General features: G+C 53.5%; 1 protein-coding gene across 1 annotated transcript in view; it reads right to left on the bottom strand.

The window, feature by feature from the left end:
- Positions 1-23,851, bottom strand: part of ERGIC1 (endoplasmic reticulum-golgi intermediate compartment 1) — a 102,444-nt gene that overhangs the window by 21,039 nt on the left and 57,554 nt on the right. The window contains exons 3-6 of the mRNA XM_060144207.1: positions 23,576-23,648; positions 13,448-13,542; positions 9,467-9,591; positions 1-94 (exon numbers count right to left, since the gene is read on the bottom strand). The exon at positions 1-94 is cut by the window's left edge and continues 1 nt beyond it. Of these exons, the coding sequence (XP_060000190.1) occupies positions 1-94; positions 9,467-9,591; positions 13,448-13,542; positions 23,576-23,648 (387 nt within the window). The remainder of the gene's footprint in view (positions 95-9,466; positions 9,592-13,447; positions 13,543-23,575; positions 23,649-23,851) is intronic.

The raw sequence follows: 23,851 nt of genomic DNA, 5'->3' as shown, positions 1-23,851 counted from the left end.
CCCCAAAGGAGAGCTTGTGGATGACGTGGGTCATGTCCGGGTTCTGTGGCTGGGCTGTGGCACTGTGTGTGGACACGTGGAAGTTGCCCGGGACCTGGGGGAGAGATGGAAAGTTTAGGAGTTGGGTCGGCTGCCCCAGAGGGTGGGGTGCAGGGCTTCACCCTGGGGTCAGGCAGATCTGGATCCCAGCTTGGCCACTTCCCGGCAGCGGAACTTGGCAGGAGCCTCTGGTTCCTCGTCTGTGGAAAGGGGGTGTCAACAGTGGCTAGCCGAGAGGACTGCTGGGGCTGTGGGTGGGAGGGTGCATGTGAAGGACATAGCTGGGTGCCTGGCTCAAGACCACGGCTCGAAAAGGCAGCTGCCCACCATCAGCTTCCGGGCTGTTTCCCCCCCGGGGGGTCGGGGAATGACCTTTAGGCCTGCAGACTAACGAAGCTTCCTTGAACTCCAGGTCAACACGATCACCCACCCAAATCTGCCCCATCACCCTAGACTGGGGGTTCCTTGAAGGCAAGACCACAGCAGCCCGCTTTCCTCCCTGGGTCTCAAGGCTGTGCAGAGCGCAGCCAGCGAGAGTTACTGAATGAATGTCTACCCAGTGAACGGCGCTGATGAGGCCTCCACAGCGTCTCCGGGGGCCTCTCTCCTCCCAGCTGCTCAGACCAACCCTTGGTGTCATCCTGGCCCCGTCTTTCTCTCACACTGACGTCCCACCCATCAGGAAATGCTGTCACCTCCACCCTCGAGACGCCCAGCCTCTGAGCCCTCAAGCCTCCACTGCCTCCCTAGACCAGACAAGGCGGCAGCCTCCCCACTGGGCTCTGGGCTTCTGCCCTTGGGGTCCTCAGGCCTTTCCCCAACAGTAGCCAGAGGGGGCCTTTTGAACCCAATGTTTGATCCCGTCACCCCTCTGCCAGGACCCTCCAAGGCTTCCCTTCTCTTGAGGTGAAGCCACATCCTCACGTCTTCTTCTGCTTACTCCCTGTGGCCACGCTGGCCTCCTGCTGCGACGGCAAACAGTGCCGGTGTGGTCCTCGGGCCTTTGTGCCTGTGCCCCCTTCCTGGAACCCTTTTCCACATGGCTCTCCCTCAGGCCTCTGCTCTGGAGCCTGACTGACCCCCACATCCCCCAAGCCCCTTACGTCGCTAAAGCACTCAGCATCACCCACCATCTTATCCTCATCTTGTTCTCATCTGTGTCCTCCCACGAGAATACAAGCTCCATGCTGGCGGGTTTTTGTCTGATTTGATGCTGTATTCCCCAGGCTCTGACACAGAGCAGGTGCTCAATAAATATGTATGGGATGAATTAAAGAATGAGTAAATGACATTAATCCTTAAAACAGCACTTTTGGCTTTGACACCTGGTCATTCCCATTTTACAGAAAAGGAAACTGAGGCTCAGAGCAGTGAAGAAACTTGCTACGGTCACCTGTCAAAACCGCGGCCATCGGACTTCCCTGGTGGCGCAGTGGTTAAGAATCCTCCTGCCAATGCAGGGGACACGGGTTTGAGCCCTGGTCCGGGAAGATCCCACATGCCGCGGAGCAACTAAGCCCCCGTGCCACAACTACTGAGCCTGTGCTCTACAGCCTGCGAGCCACAACTACTGAGCCCGTGTGCCACAACTACTGAAGACTGCGCGCCTAGAGCCCGTGCTCCACAGCAAGAGAAGTCACCACAATGACAAGCCCGCGCACCACAACGAAGACCCAACGCAGCCAAAGATAAATAAAAAAAAAAAAAAAAAAAAAAACCCACAGCCATTGACCTCAGCGGCCCTGGGCTGATGGCCACGTGGAGCCAGCCTTTCAGGAGGTGCAAAGCTTGGGAAATGATCCAGACGAAAGCCTGGCCTTGGATGAGCCCCTGGCCTGCTGTGACACAGACTTGGAACAGAAAATGAGACTGCATGACCTACACTGGACCAGAGGGATGCAAAGACTGTGGCAGCCACGGGGGAGGGCCCCCAACGCAGCTGTGGGTGTTCTCAGGGGAAAGAACACCCTGTGCTAAGGCTCTGAAGATGAGTCTGCATCACTCAGGAATAAGGGGAAAGGCATTTGGGCAGAGGGAACAGCATGAACAAGTATGGAGATCAGAAACTGCCCAGTTGGTGGGCATGTGTAAGAAACAAGAAGAGTTTGGTATTACTGAACCCCGAATAAAAGAGAGGCCTGGGGGAGTGGCCACAGCAGGAAACAAAGAGGCATTAAGAGGGAGGTGGGGCTGTTTAGCAAAGGCCCCAAACACCACACTGAAAAACTCAGGGTTTATTTTATTCCAGCTCAACAAAAGTTTAACGAGCTGCACTAGAGGAAGGAATAAGGTTTACGGCTTAGCATCCGCTTATTTTGTAAGCACGCCTGTCTCAGACACAAAGTTGTGGGTTTCCTGCAGGAATATTAATGTCTTCACTAGGGCCTAAGCTTAGGACTGACGTGAGAGGTACCAGGCTAACAGGGCATGGCCCAGGCTCAGTGAGCTCACAGTCAAGTGTGTCATGGGCTGCTTGGAAGAGGGGGCAACCTGCTGGGTCTGGATGGGGTGAACAGAAACAACAGCTCGGCAAGATCTCCCTGGAGGGATAGCACTGCCCACTTCAGGGGCCCAATTACCCGTGGTAGAGTAGCAGGTGAGGGCCACATGCGGGCTCCAGTCCGTCCTCTCTTCCTAGCTGTGGGACCTTGGGCAAGGTCATTAACCACTCTGTGCCTCAGTTTCCCCATCAAGAAAATGGGGATAATAACCAAAACAGGTTATGGGAGGATTAAATGAGGTGAATACAAAGCCGACGGCAGGTGTTATTGGGTTGGGTTTACAGGATGAACATGTTTGAGCCAAGAGACAAGAACCCTCCCAGAAGAGGGAACAAGCATGTACATGGGCAGGGTGTGGGGAAAACCCTACTGTATTCTAAGAATACTTTAAACTTCATTTTTACTTATATAAATAATACCTGGATATATTTTCACTATTAAAAATCCATGTGATAGGGCTTCCCTGGTGGCGCAGTGGTTGAGAGTCCGCCGGCCGATGCAGGGGACACGGGTTCGTGCCCCGGTCCGGGAGGATCCCGCGTGCCGCGGAGCGGCTGGGCCCGTGAGCCACGGCCGCTGAGCCTGCACGTCCGGAGCCTGTGCTCCGCCAACGGGAGAGGCCACAACAGAGAGAGCCCATGTACCGCAAAAAAAAAAAAAATCCATGTGATAAAGTCAGAACTAAAGTCCCCATTGCCTACCGCCCCCAGAAGTAAGAAGCAAATAGCATCCGGTGTACATCCTTCAGAGTTTTTCTATGCAGTGACATGGGGCCTCCCATGGACAGGGCCGTGGGCGGAGTTCAGAACTGGGTTTGGAGTCTGGGCCTCACGCTCCCAGAGTTAGGTGAGTCAAGGAGGCTGGCGCCCGCACATCTGCCACCCGCTGCTGCCCCTTGAGGCTGTGACTCAGTGACCCACACCCCCTCAGCACGGAATCCATCACAGGTGGCTGACTCACGCCAGCACACGCTGGGCTGAAGAAAGCAAAGACGACGCTTTTAGAGCTGTGACTTAGGAACCTACGTCATTGTCTCTGACGGGTTTTAAAAACATATAGATGGAGCCAGGCCCCAAACCCTGGTCCATCCTGTCCTCCTCCAGGGGGGCTGGGTGATTGAGCAAGGACTCCGGGCTGCTGGGGGCCTGTTGGGGGCTGCTGGTGCAGCTTGAAACACGTGAACTCTGACATCCGGCTGCTGGCTGACTTCCTGATGGATGGATAAGGGGGCCACAGGGCAAGTGTGAGCCTGATACTGGGAGATATAGGGGCGGGGACCAGCTGCTGACCTCACCTGTCATCACGGCTGGCTTTCTTATCTGAGCACCCCTTGACTGAGAGCTCCAGGAAGGCATGAACTCTTAACCTTCCAAGGGTGGGGGAAAGAGGCTGGCCTGAGGTGTGACCGAGATGCTGGCCAGAAGCAGCAACAAGCAGGGGTGCAGGAGACAGAGCAGGGGCCCTGGTGCCAGGCAGCCTGGGTTCAAATCCTAGCTGCCGGCCCTTTAGCAGGTCACTTAATCCCCTGTGCCTGTTTCCTTAGGACTGTTACAAGGACTAAATGAGTTAATACTGGTAAAGGGTCGGGTGAGAGCCCAATAGGCGGCGGCAGTCAAAAGGTGAGGGCTGGTGTGACCCTTTTCTAGGATCTCAGCTGTCCCCTGACCAGAGAAGACCCACTTCTTGGATGTTATCCATGCACATTTCATGAGCTGACAGGAGACAAGGCCAGCCGGGGAAGGGCACCGAGACTTGTCCCATCCCTACTGCTGTATGTGCTTTACAGATTTTAATCTGTTCACAACTTACAACCCGTCAGCAGTATCATTATCCCATTTTACAGATGAGGAAGCCGAGGCTGAGAGAGGCTAAACTGCCCAGTCATTCAACCAGTGAGCACTGTAGCCAGGATTCTCAACCATAGGTCTGTCTGACCCCAAACAGCAAGCTCCGGTTCAGCCAGAGCCAGCGGGGGGCCTCACTGGAGCCTGTCTAAGGGAAGCCACCCACAGCCTGAGGCATGTTTGCCAAGCTGAGGAGAGTGTGGCGCTGGGCCATCTCCTGGGTGGTTGTCCTGTCTCTCCTGTGCCCACCCCATACTCGGTGCTGAGTAAACGTGGTCCCTCCTGTTCACCGTCTGAGGTGTTTATATCTGTTTAACCCAGGTGATCATACCCTCCTAGGGGAGGCCCCCCCAGTAGGGAGGCATGCATGTGTCTGTTCATCTTCAACCATCCTTCAACCCCAAAGACAGGCCTTCCCTTATGACCCTATCTCAGTGGGTCTCCTCCTTAATTTCCCACCATAATACCCCCTTCATTGTCTTCCTGGCTGCTTCATCAAATTATATATTGGCTTGTTTGAGTGTTTACCTGTCACCCCGCAATAGATTGTAAGTGCCACTAAGGGCAGGGACATCAGTTGCTTCTCTGGGCACTGCACCCCAGTACCAAGTGTGGAGCCAGGCACACAGCAGACTCTCAAGAGCAGGATGTATGAGTGAATGAGCTGGGGGCATGGGGCAGGGGGCAATGGTCAAAGGAAGTCAGAATGTGATATGGACAAGAGCAACATAAGGATCATGATGGGAGGGGCAGGGGAGGGAGGGCTCCCACTCAGGCACCCATGTCAACGAGACCTGTGGGTGAGCAGCAGCTCTCCAGGCACATAGATGGGGGCAGAGAGAGGGCATCAGAGGCAGAGTGAGAGCCTGGCCCACCAACAATTCGCCCACCTCCCTGCATTGTGCCCACACTGGCCTTCCCTCATCTCCAAGGCGTGCCCTCCACTGCAGCCAGCATCCCAAGGGCTTGGCTGTGCAGTGGCCCCTTACTCTCCCACATGGGCTTTCCCTGCAGCACATGGGTCAGTGGTCCACCCCATCCTTGCAGCACCAGCCCTCCTCTTTGATTCATGTTCTCTTCCAGATTCTGGGGCCCACTCAGCCCTGGTTTCCCCCTACCTATCTGGCTGCTCCTTCTATCTTTCCTCCCCACTTCTAAACACTGGCATGCACCAGAAATCGGTCCTCAAACTGCATCCTTATCAAGACCTCAGGTTCTTACATTTTTGGTGCCGCGGACATGTTGCCAGTCTGCCGACACCTACGTTGTAAATGCCTTAAAAGTTTCGAATGCATAAAACACACAGGATCACAGAGAAAAGAAACGATGTTTTAAACAGTAATTAAAATAGATCAAACATTTGCACATGCATCTTTATTAACGCAGCAAATAATAAGACCTGGTCGCGGATCAACAAATTACTGTACTTTCAAAACAGCAATGAATGTAAACAGCATCTCAGAATGATCTGTGACAATTTTAATGTGATATACATATCGGCAATTTCTATTGGTGACAAGGTCAAGGGTGCTGCTAATGCTACTATGGTCCATTGCCTACGTTCATCATAGAAGAGAACGCTAAATTGGACTTAGAGCTTCGCAAAAATAAACATGTCATTTTTTTCCCCATCCAGGTTCACAGACTCTTTGAATTTGATCTGCATTCCCTGGGGCGTCTGCGGACCCCAGGATTAGAACGTTCTACACCTCTCCCTAGGTCATCTAGCTTAGACCAATGATCCTCAAACATGAGTGGCATCAGGATCCCCTGCGGGGCTTGTTATAACACAGATTCAGTAGATCCAAAGTGGGGCCTGAGAATCTGCATTCCCCCCCTTTTTTTTTTTTGGCAGTACACGGGCCTCCCACTGTTGTGGCCTCTCCCGTTGCGGGACACAGGCTCCGGACGCGCAGGCTCAGCGGCCATGGCTCACGGGCCCAGCCGCTCCGCGGCATGTGGGATCCTCCCGGACCGGGGCACGAACCTGTGTCCCCTGCATCGGCAGGCGGACTCTCAACCACTGCGCCACCAGAGAAGCCCTAGAATCTGCATTCTTAACAGGTTCCAGGTGATGCTGATACTGCTGGTTTGGGGGCCTCACTTTGTTTTTATTGAAGTATAGTGGATTTACAATGTTGTGTTAATCTCTGCTGTACAGCAAAGTGATTCAGTTATACACATATATACATTCTTTTTAAAATATTCTTTTCTATTATGGTTTATCACAGATATTGAATACAGTTAGTTCCCCGTGCTATACAGTAGGACCTTGTTGTTTATCCATTCTATATATAATAGTTTGCGTCTGCTAACCCCAAACTCCCAATCCATCCCTTCCCCACTCTCCCTCCCCCTTGATTACCACAAGTCTGCTCTCTATGTCTGTGAGCCTGTTTCTGTTTTGTAGATAAGTCTGTGTCATATTTTAGACTCCACATATAAGTGATACCGTATGGTATTGGTCTTTCTCTGTCTGACTTACTTCACTTAGTATAACAATCATCTAGGTCCATCCATGTTGCTGCAATCTGAGGGCCCCACTTTGAATAGCACTGATGGAGACCTATGAAAGCCAACATCATCTGTTTACCGATGGCTCCTACATTTACATCTCCAGCCCAGAGCTCTCTCCTGCACTCCACAAGCACCCCCTCAACTTCCAATTTAACATCTCTAATGGGAATCCTGAATGAAATGTGTCCAAAACTGAAGGACCGAGTCCCAGCCCCACCTCGCACAGAATCCATGCTTTCCCAAGCTTCCATACTTAGAAAATGGGACTGCCTGGTTGTCAAGACAAAGACCGAAGAGGTTTCTCTGATTCCACTCTTGCCCTCACCACCCACAACCAATTGATCAGTAAGTCTTGTTGACTCCACTCCCTAATCCGGACCCTTCTCTCCAATGCCACTGCCACCAGCACTGTCTGTGACCTCTGCTCTTGGTCCTGTCCAGTCTCTCCCCAAACAGACGACAGAGTGATCTTTCTAACGGTTTGCTGTCCAGGAGAACTCTCCCTGATGATGGAAATGTTTCTTATCTGTGCTAACACGGTAGCCACTAGCCCCATGTGGCTATGGAGCGCCTGCAGTGTGGCTAGTGAGACTGGGGGCCTGAATTTTACTTAATTTTAATCAACTGAAACGGAGCTGGTGGCTACTGTATTCGATAGTGCAGTTATAAAGCAAAAATCCGACTGCACTGCTTCCCTGCTTAAAACCTTCACATGGCTCCCATCACAAGCACCATAAATCCTAATCACGGGGCACAGCAAAGACCCCGTGTGGTAGCTAATCAGCAAAGAGAGCCCCCATGAACCACACCTCCCAGCACCCGCACCCATGGGTGGTCCCCCCCTCCCCCACGGAACCCGGGCCAGCACCTAATTCCTGTTAAGCCATAAAGTTTGGCAGAAGTGATAGTCTCTGCTTTAGCACTTAAGGAGCCCTGAGTTGTCATGGAAGAAAACCACATGGGGAGACCACGTGGAGACAGAGAGACAGGTCCAGGTGTCCCAATCAACTGGGCCAAGCCTCGCAGCCATCCAGCGGGGACTGCAGGAAGGACAGCTCACTGTTTAAAGGGGTCATTAGCTCCAGATCGTTGTTTCCAGTGAAACTCGGGCCCAGTGCAGCTAGAGCCTCTGACTTTTAAAAGCCAGAAATCTGGACTCCCGGTCTTTTGATATTGGCTCTGATGGATCTGAATACTGTATGGGGCAAATGTGACTGGTTTTGGGGTTGTGTGTGGCCAGTGAGTTTGCAACCTCTGACTGAGATGGCAGGGATTAGAGGAAGGGCATCTGAGCAGAGGCTACAGGAGGCCAGGCAGAAGCCAGTGGCTCAGCCTGGCTGGGACTGGGAAGGGGAGTTGTGGGACATGGGGATAGCTGTGCAACCTTGGCTGAGATACTTAACCTCTCTGGGTCTCAGGTTCCTCATCTGTAAAATGGTGCCACCTCACAGGGTTGTTGAGAGGCTCCACTGTGATAACACATAAAAAGAGCCGAGAAGGGACTTCCCTGTTGGTCCAGTGGTTAAGACTCTGTGCTTCCAATGCAGGGGGCCTGGGTTCGACCCCTGGTCAGGGAACTGGATCCCGCATGCCACAACTAAGAGCCTGCATGCAGCAACTAAACATCCCACGTGCCACAGCAAAGATCCTGTGTGCGGCAATGAAGATGCCGTGCGCTGCAATTAAGACCCGGCACACAAAAATAAATAAATAAATCTTTTAGAAAAAAGAGCCGAGAGGAGTGCTGGCTGCTGCCGGGATTCCCCAGCTCTCCCAAATGCACCGCGCTCACACCTTTAACTTAGGATCTGAAGTTCCTGGTTCTAGCGACAAAACAACAGCAATACCTGAATGGTCCTTTGGAGCTGACCAGGTACTTTCAAACCCATCCACTCCCACTCCTCCCCTGCTTCATTCCTCATCACAGCACTTACCACCCACTGAAATGCTTTTCACCTTGCACAGTCTGCCTCGCTCCACTAGAACAGAAGCCCCGCCAGTGCAAGAACGCTGCCCACCTAGTCCAGGCATTGCCCAGAGCCAGGAATCCACCCTGGAACACAGCAGGTGTTCCATAAAAGTGTTCTGAATGAATGAATGTGCAATAGCTCATTTAATCATCACATATACTTTGTAAAGTAGAAGGTATCATATTATTATATCATCACATCCTCAGCCTAAAGGTGTGAAAACTGAGGTGAAGACATGTCTAGTGACCTGGAGGGCATTGTTTGGCCAAGATGGGGTAGGGCTAGGACACACACTTGGGCTCAGGGCTTCCAATTCTATCGTCTTCTCACCACCCACTCCTTCTGCGTTGGGGAGAGAAGTAGCTCCTTCCTGAACCAGCCAGCTGGGGCTCCAAACCTCAGGGAGCCTAAAACCCACCCCTCCAGATTCTCAGCAGGAACTGTCAGGTGCCTGGATGCTGGCCCTCAGCTTGTCAGGGCTCTGCACACAGGGGAGGGCAAGTGGGCACACAGCTCCACCATCCAGTTTCCAGGGCGGAAGAGGACCACAGGAATGGGGAACAAGGTGAGAGGGGACCAGGCAAGGTCTCTGTACCTTGTTGATGCTGAACTGCCCCTCGAAGCGGCAGCCCACCCCATTGTTCAGCGGGATCTTCATCGAGTTGTCAATGTGCCCCACTTCGTGCCTGCCCATCTCATCCTGGATGTCGAGCCCGACCACTGCAGGAGGCAAGGAGAGAAGAGTCACAAACATCCGGAAAAACGGGACCAGTCCCCTCCTCTTGGGACCCCTCATTCATCCACTTCATGGACAGGCAGGGCCCCCGGCCATCCAGGAGCTCACAGTCTAGGGCCCAGAGCCACTGAGAAAGGGTCAGCCAGCAGAGGAGGAGGAGAAAGTGATGGCTGGACCGAGAGCGAGTGAGCGTTCCTGTCCCCTGCCACTGCCACTGCCAGCTGGAAAGAGTCGGGGGAGGCAGTGGTTAAGTGGGCCAGGGATGGAGGACTGCAGGCTGCAGGGGTGCAGAGCCTGCTAACTGTGAGGCTGCCGGGAGGCAGCAGAGGGTCAGGCTTGGGAGGTGGTCTGAATCCTGGCCCTGCCTTTTATCAGCTTGCAACCTTGACTGAGGCACTTCACCTCTCGATGCCTTGATTTCCTTCTCTGTAAATGGCGGGGGTGGGGGGAGGGAGGGAGGAGTGGGCGGGGGTAACAACTAAAGCTTCCTTGGAGAATCAGGAGGATCAGATAATTAATATGTGTCGAAAATGCTTAGAACAGGGCCTGATGCTCAGTAGGTGGCAAGTACATAATAAATGTCAGCACTTACTACATCTCAGACAGTCTCTGGGTTCCTCGGGCATCATTCAGGCTCAGGCAGTCATTCATTCACACCTTCCTTTACCCAATGCCCGCTCCTCCAGGCCCTGCCCTCCAGGAGTGTGGGCACTTTTCTGGGTTCCTCAGTGCACTAAATGGGAAGCCTGGGGCCTGGAGTCTTGGTCCTGACTCCAGTGTGACTCTCCGTCACCTACTGTGACTCAGCTTCCTAATCTGCAAAATGGGCAGGCCCAAGCCAACCGTATTCCCTGAGATGGTCCAAGAGGCAAGCGAGGACCCCTGTAAACTATGGAAATGCAGAGATTTCCCTGATAGGAGCGCTAGAAAGCAGGCTGCGATACAGAGAAAGAGCAGCTGGAAGCAATTTTCAGTGAGCTGACTGTAAAAGGGAAAAATGGGAAGAACCCAGTTTTCCTCAATGGGCATGGAAGTATGCGAGGGCCCATCCACAGAAGGGAGTGTGATGCGCCACTAAAAATGATGCTTCCGGGTCTGTCGTACGTGGGAAATGCTGATGTCATAATGTTCGGATTTAAAGAAATGCAAGCAGGTCCCCGTTTGACTCAGCAGTTCCACCCCCGGGGAGCCCGTCCTCCAGACGCACACACATCCAGACGTGTGCACAAGGCTCTGGGCAACCTTATTTGAAACTGTGACGACTGGAAGCAACCCAACTGCTTGTCAACGGGGGGCTGGTCAATGGCACAGCCCCCTCCGGAATGCTGTGCAGTGGGTACAAGGAATGAGCTAAACCCATATGTGGGGAGGGGCAGTCTGAGCTCTGGGGCTTCTGGGCTGTCCTGTCTGTCCTATCCTGTGGTTCCTGGCTCTGCCCCCTACACCGTGGCACCTCGAGCAAGTTACCTAACCTTTTTGTGCCTCAGTTGCTTGTTCTATCCTAGGTCTGCGAGGATTAAAAAAATAAAACGGAACTTACTATGGGCTAGACACTCTTCCAAGTGCCTTTTCCATAAGAAGGCACCATCTGAACATCCTTGTGGGGAAGACAATATTATCAGACCCATCCTATACTGGGGGACACTGACGCACAGAGAGGTTAAATAACTTGCCTGAGACCTCACAGCTAAGAAGCAGTGGTGCTTGGGTTGAAACCCACAGAGTCTGGATCCAGAGCCCACACCCTTTGGCTACTCTGCTAGAGCACCTCTCATCTTAAGGCACAAACACGGCCAAAGGATTCTGGACAGGGCCTGCCCCTGAGTAAGAGCTGAATAAATGGCAGCTGTAGTTATTATTTTACTAATATTATGAGTAATATAAGAACAGCTCCAAGATATAAATGGAAAAAACAAGAAATCCCAGAAAGGTTCCCTGTAGTTGGGTCCCAACTATGTAAAAAGAAAAAAAAAAAAAACCACCAAAGACGACATATGTTTGCAGACAGACAGACAGAGATACACAGGGGTGAGTGAAGGGGTCCCAACTGCTAACAGGGGCTTCCTCTGCGGTGGTTGACATGTGGGAAGCACGTCCTTCTTTTACTTTTTTCTTTATATATTTCTGTATTTTGAACATGTATCTTTTTTAAAAATAAAAAAATGTATCCCTGTATTAGTTGTTTACCAGAAAAAAGATTATTTTTAAAAGCAGGATATGAGAATGCACAGGCAGCATGATCTCAGCCATGTTTAGAAATGCAGGGAACGGAAGGCCAACCGGATGGGACAGCATCAAATGTCAACTGATGTTGTCAGCCGGGGTGGAATTATGGGTGACTTCTCTCTCTGCTGCTCTGGATTTTCCAAAGGTATAATAGTGAGCACGCATTTTCTTTTTCCTGTAATAAAAATTCGAAGTTCTTTTAAAGAAAAGCCTAAGTGCGGGGCTCTAGTAGGAGCCGCTGGGGTGGGCAGGGCCCGGTGGATCAGCACAGCCAGCAGCTTCAGGTCGCCCACCCCTCCTGGGCCACCACCTGGAGCAGGGACCGAGCCTGGAACCACATCCTTTCCTGCCCCTGCCCCCCTGGTCCCAGTCCTCTGGCCTAAGAATTTCTTTGCTCCAGAGACACAACCAACTCCTGAATGAGAAGCTGCCAGACAAATTATTTTTCTGAGAGAAAGAGAAAAAATAAAAATAAAACCAACCCATTTCAACAGGTTTCCTGGCTCGGGGCCCACTGTGCATTCAAAACTGTGATGTAATTCTCACCAAAAGCAATAACAGAGCTGAATCTTTCCCTATCTCTGCCACAGACCCGCCCAATGTTCTGCCTTTCAGGAGGAAGGGAGGGAGTAGGAGGAGAAGGGCCTGCATGGGGTCCGTGCCAGGCTGGGGCAGAGGGACAGCTGGAAACCCAGCCTGCTTGTTAACAAATCTAGGGACCAGCTCATTAGATTCTCCCAGCAACCTCAAGCAAGAGAGGGCACTATGCCCATTTCACAGTTGAGGAAACTGAGGCTCGGAGGGGTCACCTCAGCCAGGGTCACACAGTTTTAGTAAACAAAGGAGCCAGAATCTGACTCTAAACCAGACTCCCAGTAGGTTTTGTTTTACCCAGGTAATTCATTCTCCTGGTTGAAACACATCAAGTGAAACAAAACAAAACAGAACACACAGACACACAACGGAGTGTGAAGGCAAAAAGGATGTCTCCCACGGCTGCTAACAGCTCAGAGCTGCATCCTTCTCCTGGCGACTGCTCCTGGCTGGCTGGAGGTCCCCTTGCCTTGGGATGCATCCCCCCACACCACCCTGTACCCATCAGCCGAGGATATGGATACTAACAGCCCCGCCCCCTTGCTACCAGGCGAGACAGACTACGATGTCATTCACACCCCACGGCTCCCTGTGGGATCAGGCCGCAATTAGACGTCAGCTGAACACGCACCTCTGCCTGTCTTCTCACCTCCCTCATGCCCTTACAGGTTCCTCCTGGGAGCCCTCTCTCAATAAACCACTTGCAGAAAATCTGCGTTTTACTTCTTGGGAGCGTGACCTCAGAGACACCACGCCCCACCCCACCCCCACCCCGCAACATGGTTACTCTCCAGAGATAAACCGTTGGCAGTGTCTCGTGTTTTCTTATTCCAAAAAACATCCAAGTGCGTGCACACTTGATTACGTCCGGCCCCACAAAAGTGGGGAGAGTTTCCTGCTGCCCGTTGTTTGCAGCTTGCCATCCACTTAACTTGTCCCGGTCATCTCACCATTTCTGCACACACAGCACTGTCTAGAGGAAGTGTCTTGCCGGAGCAGAGGGCTGCTGGGAATACTCACATTCACAGTGCAAATTGGGTAGACTGATGTTCAGGCTGACGTCAATTTTGCCCCCGCTGTCCTTGTCCGGGTCATCGACGTACAACTCGTTCACACTGAAGGAGACAAGTACAGAAGCCTTGTTGAGATGGGGACACCCATCCCGGCTGCAGGGGACAGCCAGGGACACTTCACTTGGTGACCACTGCTCAGACAACCCAGACTCCCATCTGGGGGAAGCCTGGACCTGCTCAGGCACGGGGTGGGGGGGGGCAGGGCTCCCATCTCCGTGGCACTCTCCAAATGTGGGCCTTACCCCTTAGAAGGAGGGGAGGAGGACTGGATGGGATGGCGGCAAGAGCACGGAGTCAGACGGATTCACTTTCCAATCCTGACTCTGCCACTTTTCTATGGAACTCAGGCAGATAACTTCACCTCTGTGAACCCTTCTGTTAAACGGGGATACCACCACCCACTGTTAATGGGGTGTTTTGAACACTCACATGAGAATTGAGACCATTCTAGGGATCAGGGCCTGGTACCAACAGGCACACGGTTCCTGACTCCCTCCTCTCTTGAGCTCCGCCTACTCAGCCCCCCACCCTCCCAACCCCTCAGCCGGCTGGGAAGTCGAGATCCTCACCCAGGCTCTCACAAAGCCCTAGACACAGCTAGACTAATACACGTATTACTTTCCTGGGGCTGCTGGAATGAATTAACACCAAGTTAATGGCTTCAAACAACACACACTTATTCTCTTATACTTCTGGAGGTCCGAAGTCTGAGATGGGTCTGCAGGGCTGAACTCCTGGGGAGAATCGGTTTTCTTGCCCTTTCCAGCTTCTAGAGGCCTCGGCTCATAGCCCCTTCCTCCATCTTCCAAGCCAGCCGCAGGGCATCTTCTCTCCTCTCTGACCTCCTAACTCCCTCTTGTAAGGACTCTTGTGATTCCATCCTGCCCAGCTGGATAACCCAGGATCATCCCCCACCTCAAGACCCTTGACATAATCACATGTGTAAAGTTCCCTTTACCATGTAAGGTAACATACCTGCAGCCCTCAGGGACAGGGACGTGGGCATCTAGGCGGGGCGGGGGAGGCACAGTGCGGGCAGGTGGCCTGGACAGCTAGGCCACCCTGCTGTTGGGGACAATGGCTCCACACTGGGATCTGTCAGCAATATGCTAAGTATTCAACAAATACTTTTTGAGCGCTTACTACCTGTCAGGCACTAGAGACAGCAAGGAACCAGACAGACACGGTCTCTGCCTTCATTGAGCTTAGAGAGACCACTCAGCTCCTAAACAAACACCTTATCCCAACTTTGATGGAAAGCTGTGGGGTGCCGTGAGAGGGACTCATGGGGTGATGGACCCCTGGGGAGAGTGGGCTGGGACGCCGTCTCTGGGAGTTGAGGTCTGAAGGATGAGTAGGCTGTCCTGGCAAAGAGGGAGGGAGAGTCGTCGGGACAGCACTGCAGAGGTCTGGAAGCGGGAAGGGCATGGGTCGTTGGGGTAATTGGACAAAGGTCACCACGGCTGCAGCACAGAGCAAAGGGAAGTGGGTGCGATGCAGTCGGAGAAGGGCGGGGGCCAGGTTAGGTGGGCCAGAGGCCATCAGACTGGATCCTAAGCACAGCAGCACGGTCAGGCTGGCGCTTTTGACAGGATCCCTCTGGAGGCTCAGGACCAACCAGAGGGCCCTGTGCACTAGGGAGACCTGGGAGGCTGCTGCAGTGGTGCAGGTCAGAGATGGCGGCCTGGACCCAGAGCGGTGGGGATGGAGAGGAGGGAGGGATGCAGGTATGGTGTACGGAGCAGCCAGGACTCGCTGATGGACAGGGCACAGGGGCGGGTCGAGGGAGGAATGCAAGCAGACGGCCACGTTTCCTTCTGGAACTGGGCTGGGAGCCCCTGGAAGAGAAGTAGGGGAGGGGAGGTACCGAGTCCTGTACGGCCGTGCTGAGCTCAAGGTGACTTGGAGACACCGCCGAGGAGCTGCTGAGTGGACACCAGATGGCTGTGGCTGAACCTCACTTCTGATTCCCAGGTAAACTCCCCGCGGGGAGAGGGCACCGATTCTAAAGGCCAGCCTAACGGGCAGCTATGGGGCGGTGCTTGAGGTGGCCGGGCTGTGGTTATTTTAAACATGAATCAGGCCCCGTGGGTCCTGTCCACAGGCTGTAAAATAAAGGACTGTCAGCTCTGAACAACTGGTCTCTAAGGGAGCCTTTTAAGTGGCCACTTCTTTGTGAAAGAAAGGGTCAGGCCAGGGCAAGGGCACTTCATCTTTACTAAGACCCTGTCTTTGTGCCCCTGGCTCCTAGTGTGATACAGCTGATGCTCAATTAACAAGAAAAGGCAGGCTCAGAAAGATACCTAGAGCTTGTTTCCTTGTGGGGGTCACAAGGATGTTTCCAGAGACAAGAGAGCAACAGACTCGGTTTAGCCTTCAGACTGCTGGGCCTCCAGGCCATTAAGCCAGGAGAGGCCCCAATCAGGCCTATATGCATTCATCGTACCCCTTCTGCTCCTGTGAAATGTCCTGATCCCTATTTTATTTAGTTATTTATCTTGGCTGTGCCACGCGACATGCGGGATCTTAGTTCCCTGACCAGGGATCAAACCCGTGCCCCCTGCAGTGGAAGCGTGGAGTCCTAACCACTGGACCACAAGGGAATTCCGCTGATCCCCATTTTAGAACCAGGAAACTGAGGCTCAGAGAAGGTGAGTTCCATCCCCAAGGTCACACAGCAAGAGCTGGCCAAGATGGAACCCCAGCTCAGGTCTCCCTTCCACCAGGCCCTCCAGGGCTCATGCTGCCTCCCCTCCCTCTCGTCCTCAGCATCCAGGGTCAAAGGAGAAATTGAGCGGAGCCCTTGTCCTCTGAGGCCACAGGGTGTGAGAGAGGAGACAGGGGCCTGGGCTTGGCAGGCTCATAGCGTTGGCCCACGTCAGAGATCAGGAAGAACAAATGAGCCAGTGGCAGAGGAGCTTTGGGGACCACAGGAGGTTATGCTGGAGGAAAATCAACTTCTTCACAGCCAAATGGTCTTTCTTAAGCCTTCAGTGCCCAATTTCTACCCCTGCCTTAATTCGCAGCTCTGTAGGCTTGCTGAGTAATGAGATCACTGAGTGATTAACAGAACATCACGGAGGGAGCGCCCCCAGCTTCCCTTCCCAGCTGAGTGAGACTCTTCCTTGAAGCTACTCACCTTTCCTACCTGGGAGGCTGGGCCCTTGCACATCACTGAGGGATTGTGGGATGATGTCATCCCCTGGCAATCCTCTGGAGGTGACCTCAACACAGAGCGAGGTGAATCCCAGGTGTGGCACCAAGGTGAGCTCACCCTCGAGGCCCCAGGAGGCCTCTCCCAGCCCACGGAGCCGAGGCTCCCAGGGGCTGAAGTGCTGCCCCAGACAAAGGGGCCGAAGTGCTGGGGAGGAGATGGAAAACTCACCGGCCTGCAGAGCTTGGGGCCAGTCTGGTTACGTAAGGCCAGGACTGGCTGCTCCCAGGCACCTTCCGGAAGGGCTCCGGGCCGCAGGCTCAACACGGTTCAATCACCTGTGCCGCCTGCCCAGTGAGGTCAATACAGCCGCCTTCCACGTCCAAGGAAAATGTTCCAGGGCCCCTGGGCTCCTGCCACCCCATGCCAGCGCTGCAGGCCTGCCCTCGGCTCCACTCGCAGGTGCCTGCCAAGGCTAGTTAACGTTACAGGCTGAACTGATTTTAAAAGGCAAACAGAGGCTAGAAATCAGCCCACCCGGAGGGAAAATCAATGCTTTCTGTGGATTCACCACTGCTGTGTGGGGGCTCTTGTGGGCCTGACTCCTCCCGTCACCAGCATGGGTGATGAGAACCCGTGGGGCAGTGGCAGACAGATGTGGGCTCACCTCCTGGCTCTGCCACTTGGAAGCTGGGGGACCTGGGACTAGTTGCTTCGCCTCTCTGAGCCTCGGTTTCCTCAATTGTAAAACCGGGAAAGCTTTCTATGAAGTCTGAAGATAGGCAAGATCAATCTATGGTAATAAAAGTCAGAACGGTGGTGGTGGTGGTGGTGACTGGGAGGGGGCTCCAGGGAACCTCTCAGGAGGTGGAGACGTGTTGTCTTGATGGGGCGATGGTGACACGGGCGGGAACACAGGCAAGCATTCATCAAGCCTCACCTTTACCATTCGTGCACTTTGCCGTTTGTACATTATACACATACCTCACGAGAAAGAAGGAAAGGATAAAAGGAAAGAGGGGAGGAAGAAAAGGAGAAAAAGAGGGATAATGGTTCTAGCTACTTCACAGGCCTGTGTGAGGAGTCGCAGTAAAGCTGCAGGCTGTCCCGGGGCCAGGGGTGTGCATGCTATCATCTGTGTCTGAGGGCCTAGCCCAGAGCACAGGCCCCTCTGGGTAAAGAGAATAAGGCGGCGTGTTGTATTTCCATGCTCTCAGGGTTCGAATCCTAGCTCTGCTACCCACTGGCTGGCTGACCTTCTACAAGGGGCTTTGCCTTCTTCACCAGCCTCAATTTCCCCAGATGTGAACTAGGGACAGCCATAGACATAATCTTAGAAAACAGTATGTGCCCAATGAACGTTCACTACTTTTATTGTTATTATTAATATCACAATGTTTACCGAGTTGATAATCACAGGCACAGCGACAGGATCCACTTCACAGCACTGTGGTGAGGATGAAACATGTGTGCAAGGCCCCTGGTATATTCTAAGGCCCACACAAAAGCTTGCCTTGCTTATAACTAATCCAAGATGTCCCGGTTCTGAGCACCCAGCTGGTGCCAGGCGCTGTGCCGGGGCCTTTCACATATATCAGTACTATCTCATTTAAACAGCAAGCCAGCGTTTAATAGGAGTTACTGTTCTCTTTTCACAAGGATGAAACTGGGCTCAGAGGAAGGAAGATAAAAGATTGACCAAGATCACACAGCCAGGAAGAGGCAGAGGCAGGACTGGACGCTGGAGCCACTGCTGCCCAGAACCATGCTTTTTCCACCACATTGCACTGGGTGGGGCAGGATCAATGAAAGACCGAGAGGCAGGTGGCCCCCAAGCAGACCCGCGATGCAGGGGCCACCATCTTTCTGATAATCTGCAGAGGCCCACCCCACACCACCCATGGCCCAAGTACCTACAGGACAGGAGGTGCTAAGGGCTCCACTCCCTTTGTGTCCCTCAAGCCTCCCTCTGTCATCTCTACCCACCACACCTCAGGAGCTGCAGCATCCGCCTCCTTCCCACCCGCATCTCTGCCCCGGACGAGGGCTCCCTGAGCGGCAGCAGAGAGCTCGTGCTCACAACCTCTGCTCGGGGCGGGTGAGGGGGGGGGCGGGGGCACATTCCAGGTGGGGGACGCCAGACTGCGTAGGACTGCATGGGGGTCAGTAAGCAGTGGCCATGTAGGGAGAGAGGAAGAAAGGGACCAGGGAGGTTTGGGTGGGGGGAGAGTAGGTGGAATGTTAACGGAGGGCCTTGAAATTCTAGACTGAGGCGTGAGTCCAATGACATCTACAGAAAACAATTTTATTTGCTTTTAGAAGAGCACTTGAATACTTCGGATGCCTGCCCGAAGTCGCTGACCTCCATGCTTAATAATTTGATCTAATGGAAACTTACCCAGCAGTGAGGCTCGCAGTAAAAGGCTTGGGGTGGGAGTGGGAGGGGAGGGATGAGGTTATACAAGCATGCTCTCCGGGACCTTGAGTTTTAAATCCGGACCGTTCCAGGTGTAAGTTAGTGTACCTATTACCTACCAGGCAGATGTCCCCAAAGCATCTCTTTGCAGCCACCTAGTCCTGCCCCCACCCCTTTCTCCAAAGCCATCGCCCTGGGAGCCTCAGCCCCTCTGCCTTGGGTCACTGCCCAGCCCCCTCACCAGGCCTTGGACTCCAGGGTCACCCCGCCCCAAACCCATCTTTGCAAGAGGTGATCTTCCCGAGGCACGAACCCCATCCCATCACTCGATGCTCAGAAGCCTTCAGGCCTCCCATTGCTCTTCCACGTGATGACCGTGGCTCCCTACCCGGCCCTGGCTCACAATCCAGGCCTCAGAGTGGGTAAGCTGGGCTCCTAGGGAGCCGTCGAGCTCCTCCTCCTGGCTAAGTTACCGGCCTACCCACTCTGGGCCTCCTACTAGAGCGTGTGAGGACACAGTTCAAGGTAACGTCCAAGTTCCAGCTCGGTGGGCAATGGCTTCCTGCCTGTGAGGCCGTCTCCCCCCAGAAGGGCGCATCCGAGTCTCCCAGTGAACTATTCTGACCAAAACGCGGCAGCTGCCGTGTCCGCGGGGCTCCAAAATGCTCTGGGCAGAAAAGGACGGGATACGGGGATCTGGGTACCAATTCTAGGCTTTGGCATCAGACAGGCCTGGGTTTTTTTTTTTTTTTCCCTCCTGGCCACTCCCCACAGCATGTGGGATCTTAGTTCCCTGACCAGAGATCGAACCTGTGCCCCATGCAGTGGAAGTGCAGTGTCCTAACCACTGGACCGCCAGGGAAGCCCCAGGCCTGGGTTTGACTCTCGCTCTAACCACTTACTAACTGCACTGTGGTTTTAGCTTCCTGGTGCCTCAGTTTCCCCAGCTATAAAGTGAGACTAATGTCAGCAGTAGTACTTGGCTCACGGGGTTTTGTGACCTTTAAGTAAGATGAGCATTGTAAAGGGCTAGCTTAGGTGGCTGGCATGGGGTTGCCTATTGCAAATCACAACTGAAAAGTCTGAGTTGTATTAAGCTAGAAATGATCAATGGAGAGTTCCAGTTACTACATTTTCTTATTATAAATCCTCATCGTGTTAATAATTAAGAGCAGCCAGAGCCTGGGGAGTCACAGACTGGAATGTTCCGTGGCCACGTTCTCTGAGGAGCAGGATGCCGCTCCCTTACAAACACAGAGCCTCAGAGCACCCTGGGGGGCCACTTTCCCAAGTATAATTAATGTCCAGGTTGAAGTCCCATCACCCAAACAGGTTTCCCTCCCCGTCGGGCTGGGCCAGAATAGCCTCTTATGTCACTGATAACCACAGGCCAGCGTTAGAGCAACGCTGATCCAACCAGAGGTGACCTCATTTCCTTGGGTTACAATCTCACGGCGGGGGTGGGGAGGCCAACCCACTGTGGTCACAAAACTGCCAGGGAGGGCCAGCCACCCAGAAAAGGAAGAGAATTGTGACCTGCGGTCCTTCCCGGATCAGCAGGGCTTCCCGGGGGTTGGAGAAGCTTCTGACAGAGGAAGGACCCCAAGGTGCAATCCTCTGTCCTCTGGATTTTCCTGTGGAGCCCTGGCCCGCGAGGACGCCCTCTGGGCAACTCTTGCACCTTGGTCACAAGGCCGCAGAGAGAAAGGAGACATTAGGGTCACCGCATCATCATGGATGGAGCCTCTGGCCCGGACAGGTCTCTCTTCTCACCCCCACTGCTCTGCCTCTCCCCAGCCCTCTCACTGCCGGTGGGGAAGTGCTTATTAGCCCAGGGCCAGACACAAGGCAAACACTGAATGAATGGCCCCTCTTCCTCTCCGGGGGTGTGGTGGGACCAGCATGTTCAGAATGCCCCCAGGAGCCAGGAAGTCCTGGAGAGGGAAAGGGGACAGAGCAGTGGGAACACACTGTGCTCTTGAGAAAGAAGTGAGTCCTGCCCTGGTAAACGGAGTGAGCTGTCCCGGCTTGCTCAAGTGCCCTGCACACAGCAGCGGGGTGTGTTGCAGTCACAAGAGTGACTGCTGCAGTCCCCTCCTGTTGTAGTCACCTCCTGCTGCAGTCACCAGCTCTGACGTCCAAATTCACCTGTCGGGGTGCTGCCCCGCACTCTGCCTCATTATCGGCTAAGCTGATGATTGGCTGAATGAACTGCCTCTCGGAATGTCAGCTGGAGGTGAGGGAGGTCCCTTCTTAACTCAAGGGGGAGACAAAAAAACTAACACTCACAGAGTACTCATTACATGCCAGGTGCTGAGTGGCCTTACAACCTTTCTCCCGTGAGACAGGGAAGAAATATGAAATGAGTAAATGCCTGAAGGGATATGCATCTTAAAGTATATCAGGCACTATGCTGAGCACCTTTGAAGGTAAATAATCTTGTTAAAGCCTCACAAAATAGCCCATACCTTCTCTAGCTCCTATCCTGCTTTGTTTTTGCTTCCGAGCCCTTATCACTAATTGATACATTCCGTTGCGTTTGCTTGTGGACCATCTGTGTCCACCGCCTGCATTTTTGGCTTCTCTGAGCATGGAGTCACATGGTAGTGAATCGGACAGACCTGATGCCTGACCTCTGAGGGCTCAGGACCAAGGATGATCGCCATTAATCCATGGCAGTGTACAGAGCCTGGCCTGACTCAGGTCCACCTGCTCCATATTCTCCTCTCCCTGCCTGCCTCCTTTGCTCTAGCCACACCAGCTCTCTGTCTTCACATACACCAGGTAATTCCTGCCTCAGGGCCTTTGCACTTGCTCGTGTCCCTGCCTGGAATAGGTAAAGCCTTGCACCTGGCACCTGGGATACGGTCAGGGCTCCCTCCTTGTTGCTGTCACCTGGGTACCGCTTCTCACCTGGCTCAGAACATGAGAGGCCTGCACAGAAGCCCCCCTCCCAGGGAATGGGGCGTGACCTGGAGAGACCAGCAGGTGCCCGGCACACAGTAGGTCCTTCATAATGCCAGCAGGTCTCAATTTCTGGCTGCTCTCCCTGCTTCCACCTCCAAATCATAATGGGATGACCCGTGAAATATCCAGTGGCCCAAACGTGCACACCTGACTGGGACAGAGTCCAGGGGGAACAGAGTTCCTTGTCTGACCCCGGCCTGGTCAAGGAGCTATATCTTGGGAGGCAGACAAGCTTCCCCAGACCTGGAAGGAAGCCTTGCCTCTGATGTACCCTCTCTTGTTTGGCCAGAAATTCTGGGACCCAGAGAGGTTTGGCAACTTGCCACCTGTCACAGAGCAGGTGGAAACTGAGCAAGGACCTGGCCCTGGATCTCCCAAGGCCTTGTCCAGTGCTCTTTCCAACACTCCATGAGGCTCCTGGGGCTTTGATGCCATCAGGGTTAAAAACAGGATCAGACAGACAGGGAAGACAAACTCTCCCACGTCGGAGGAGGGCGGAAGCTATATTCAGAAACGAGTTGGGGCGGTGGGGGGGGGGTGGGCGGTGGGCAAGTCAGTGGACAAGTCCCCTCACCTCTCTGAGCCTCCGTTTCCTCATCTATAAAGAGGGGACAACTACCTCCCAGGGCTGTTTGAGGATTATAGCAGTAATGGTTACAGAGCAACAAGGACCATCTTGGGCTGAGCAGCTATGTTTTCAGTTTCCTATTGTCTTGTGGCTGACAGGGAGGCACAGGAAACCAAGAAATTCCATGAGTGCAAAAGAAAATTCCAGTGTTGGACAGGGGAGTGGGTGGCCAGAGCCCAGCCCCGTGATGACTTTCTGGGTTATAAACGTGGAAATGCAGAGGCTTGGAAGCCAGAGGTGAAGGCAGGAAGCTTCTGGGTCTAATTCATCTCAGAGGGGCATCTGATGAGGCTGTGACTGAATAATTCCAATGGCATTCGGTGTTACACAGGCCCCAGAGCATTTACTAGGTTATCTGAACAACAGATGATTCTAGGAACTGGGGTTGGATTCACAGTGCGTCAACCCGCTGCCAGGAAGCCCATGCTGACTCCTCACCCAGTATGGGCCTAGCACAGGGAAGGGGGCTTGGTTGAGGGGGGCCAGGCTCCGATGTCAGAACCCCGCCCCCTCCACCGCCTCGGGTAGAAAGCTGCCCCCATTTTCCTCTGACTTCTTCCAGCTTTAACATCAAACGACCCTGTGATGACTCAGAGGGAGAAAAGCCCACTGGCCAAACACAGGGACGGCAGACAACAGCAAATGATTTCTGTTCATCTGCGGACCCGGGAGGTGCCTCCCTGACCCCAGAAGGGAACCAGAGTTTTCTCTTCAGCTTTAACAAAGCAATGTTGGTTTCCGCTCTGGCTTTAAAACCCTTTTAAGAAACAGAGGAGTGACGGATGCCACAGGCTTGGAAACAGGAGGTAGAAGGTTCGGAGGTTTCTCTCCTTTGTAAAGCCCCTCTCTCTTCCCATCTGGGGTCCCCCAGAAGCTCTGGAATGCCTCACCAGTGGGCGATGTAACTTACATTTCTGTCGTTATGAATCCGGTGAGCTCCGAGAGGAAAAGGAAGAGGATGAAGAGGCAGCAGCAGATAGAGACTGGAAGAAACAACACAGACACCCAGTTAAGGGTGGTGGGCACTGATGGAGGGAAGCCAGCCCCCAGACCCTGCCCTCAGAGAAAAGTTGCTTACAGGGAGGGGGAGAGAGGCCCACAGACCCTCCCCAAAGCCCCTTCTTACTCTTGGCCTCAATGTGAAGCAGCCCCCCTGTCAGAAAGGTAGACCGCCTTTGGAACTGAT

Source organism: Lagenorhynchus albirostris, chromosome 3, assembly GCF_949774975.1.
Source record: "Lagenorhynchus albirostris chromosome 3, mLagAlb1.1, whole genome shotgun sequence".
Taxonomy (NCBI): domain Eukaryota; kingdom Metazoa; phylum Chordata; class Mammalia; order Artiodactyla; family Delphinidae; genus Lagenorhynchus; species Lagenorhynchus albirostris.
Note: the sequence above shows the minus strand (reverse complement) of the source record. Positions and strands in the feature narration are given on the sequence as shown.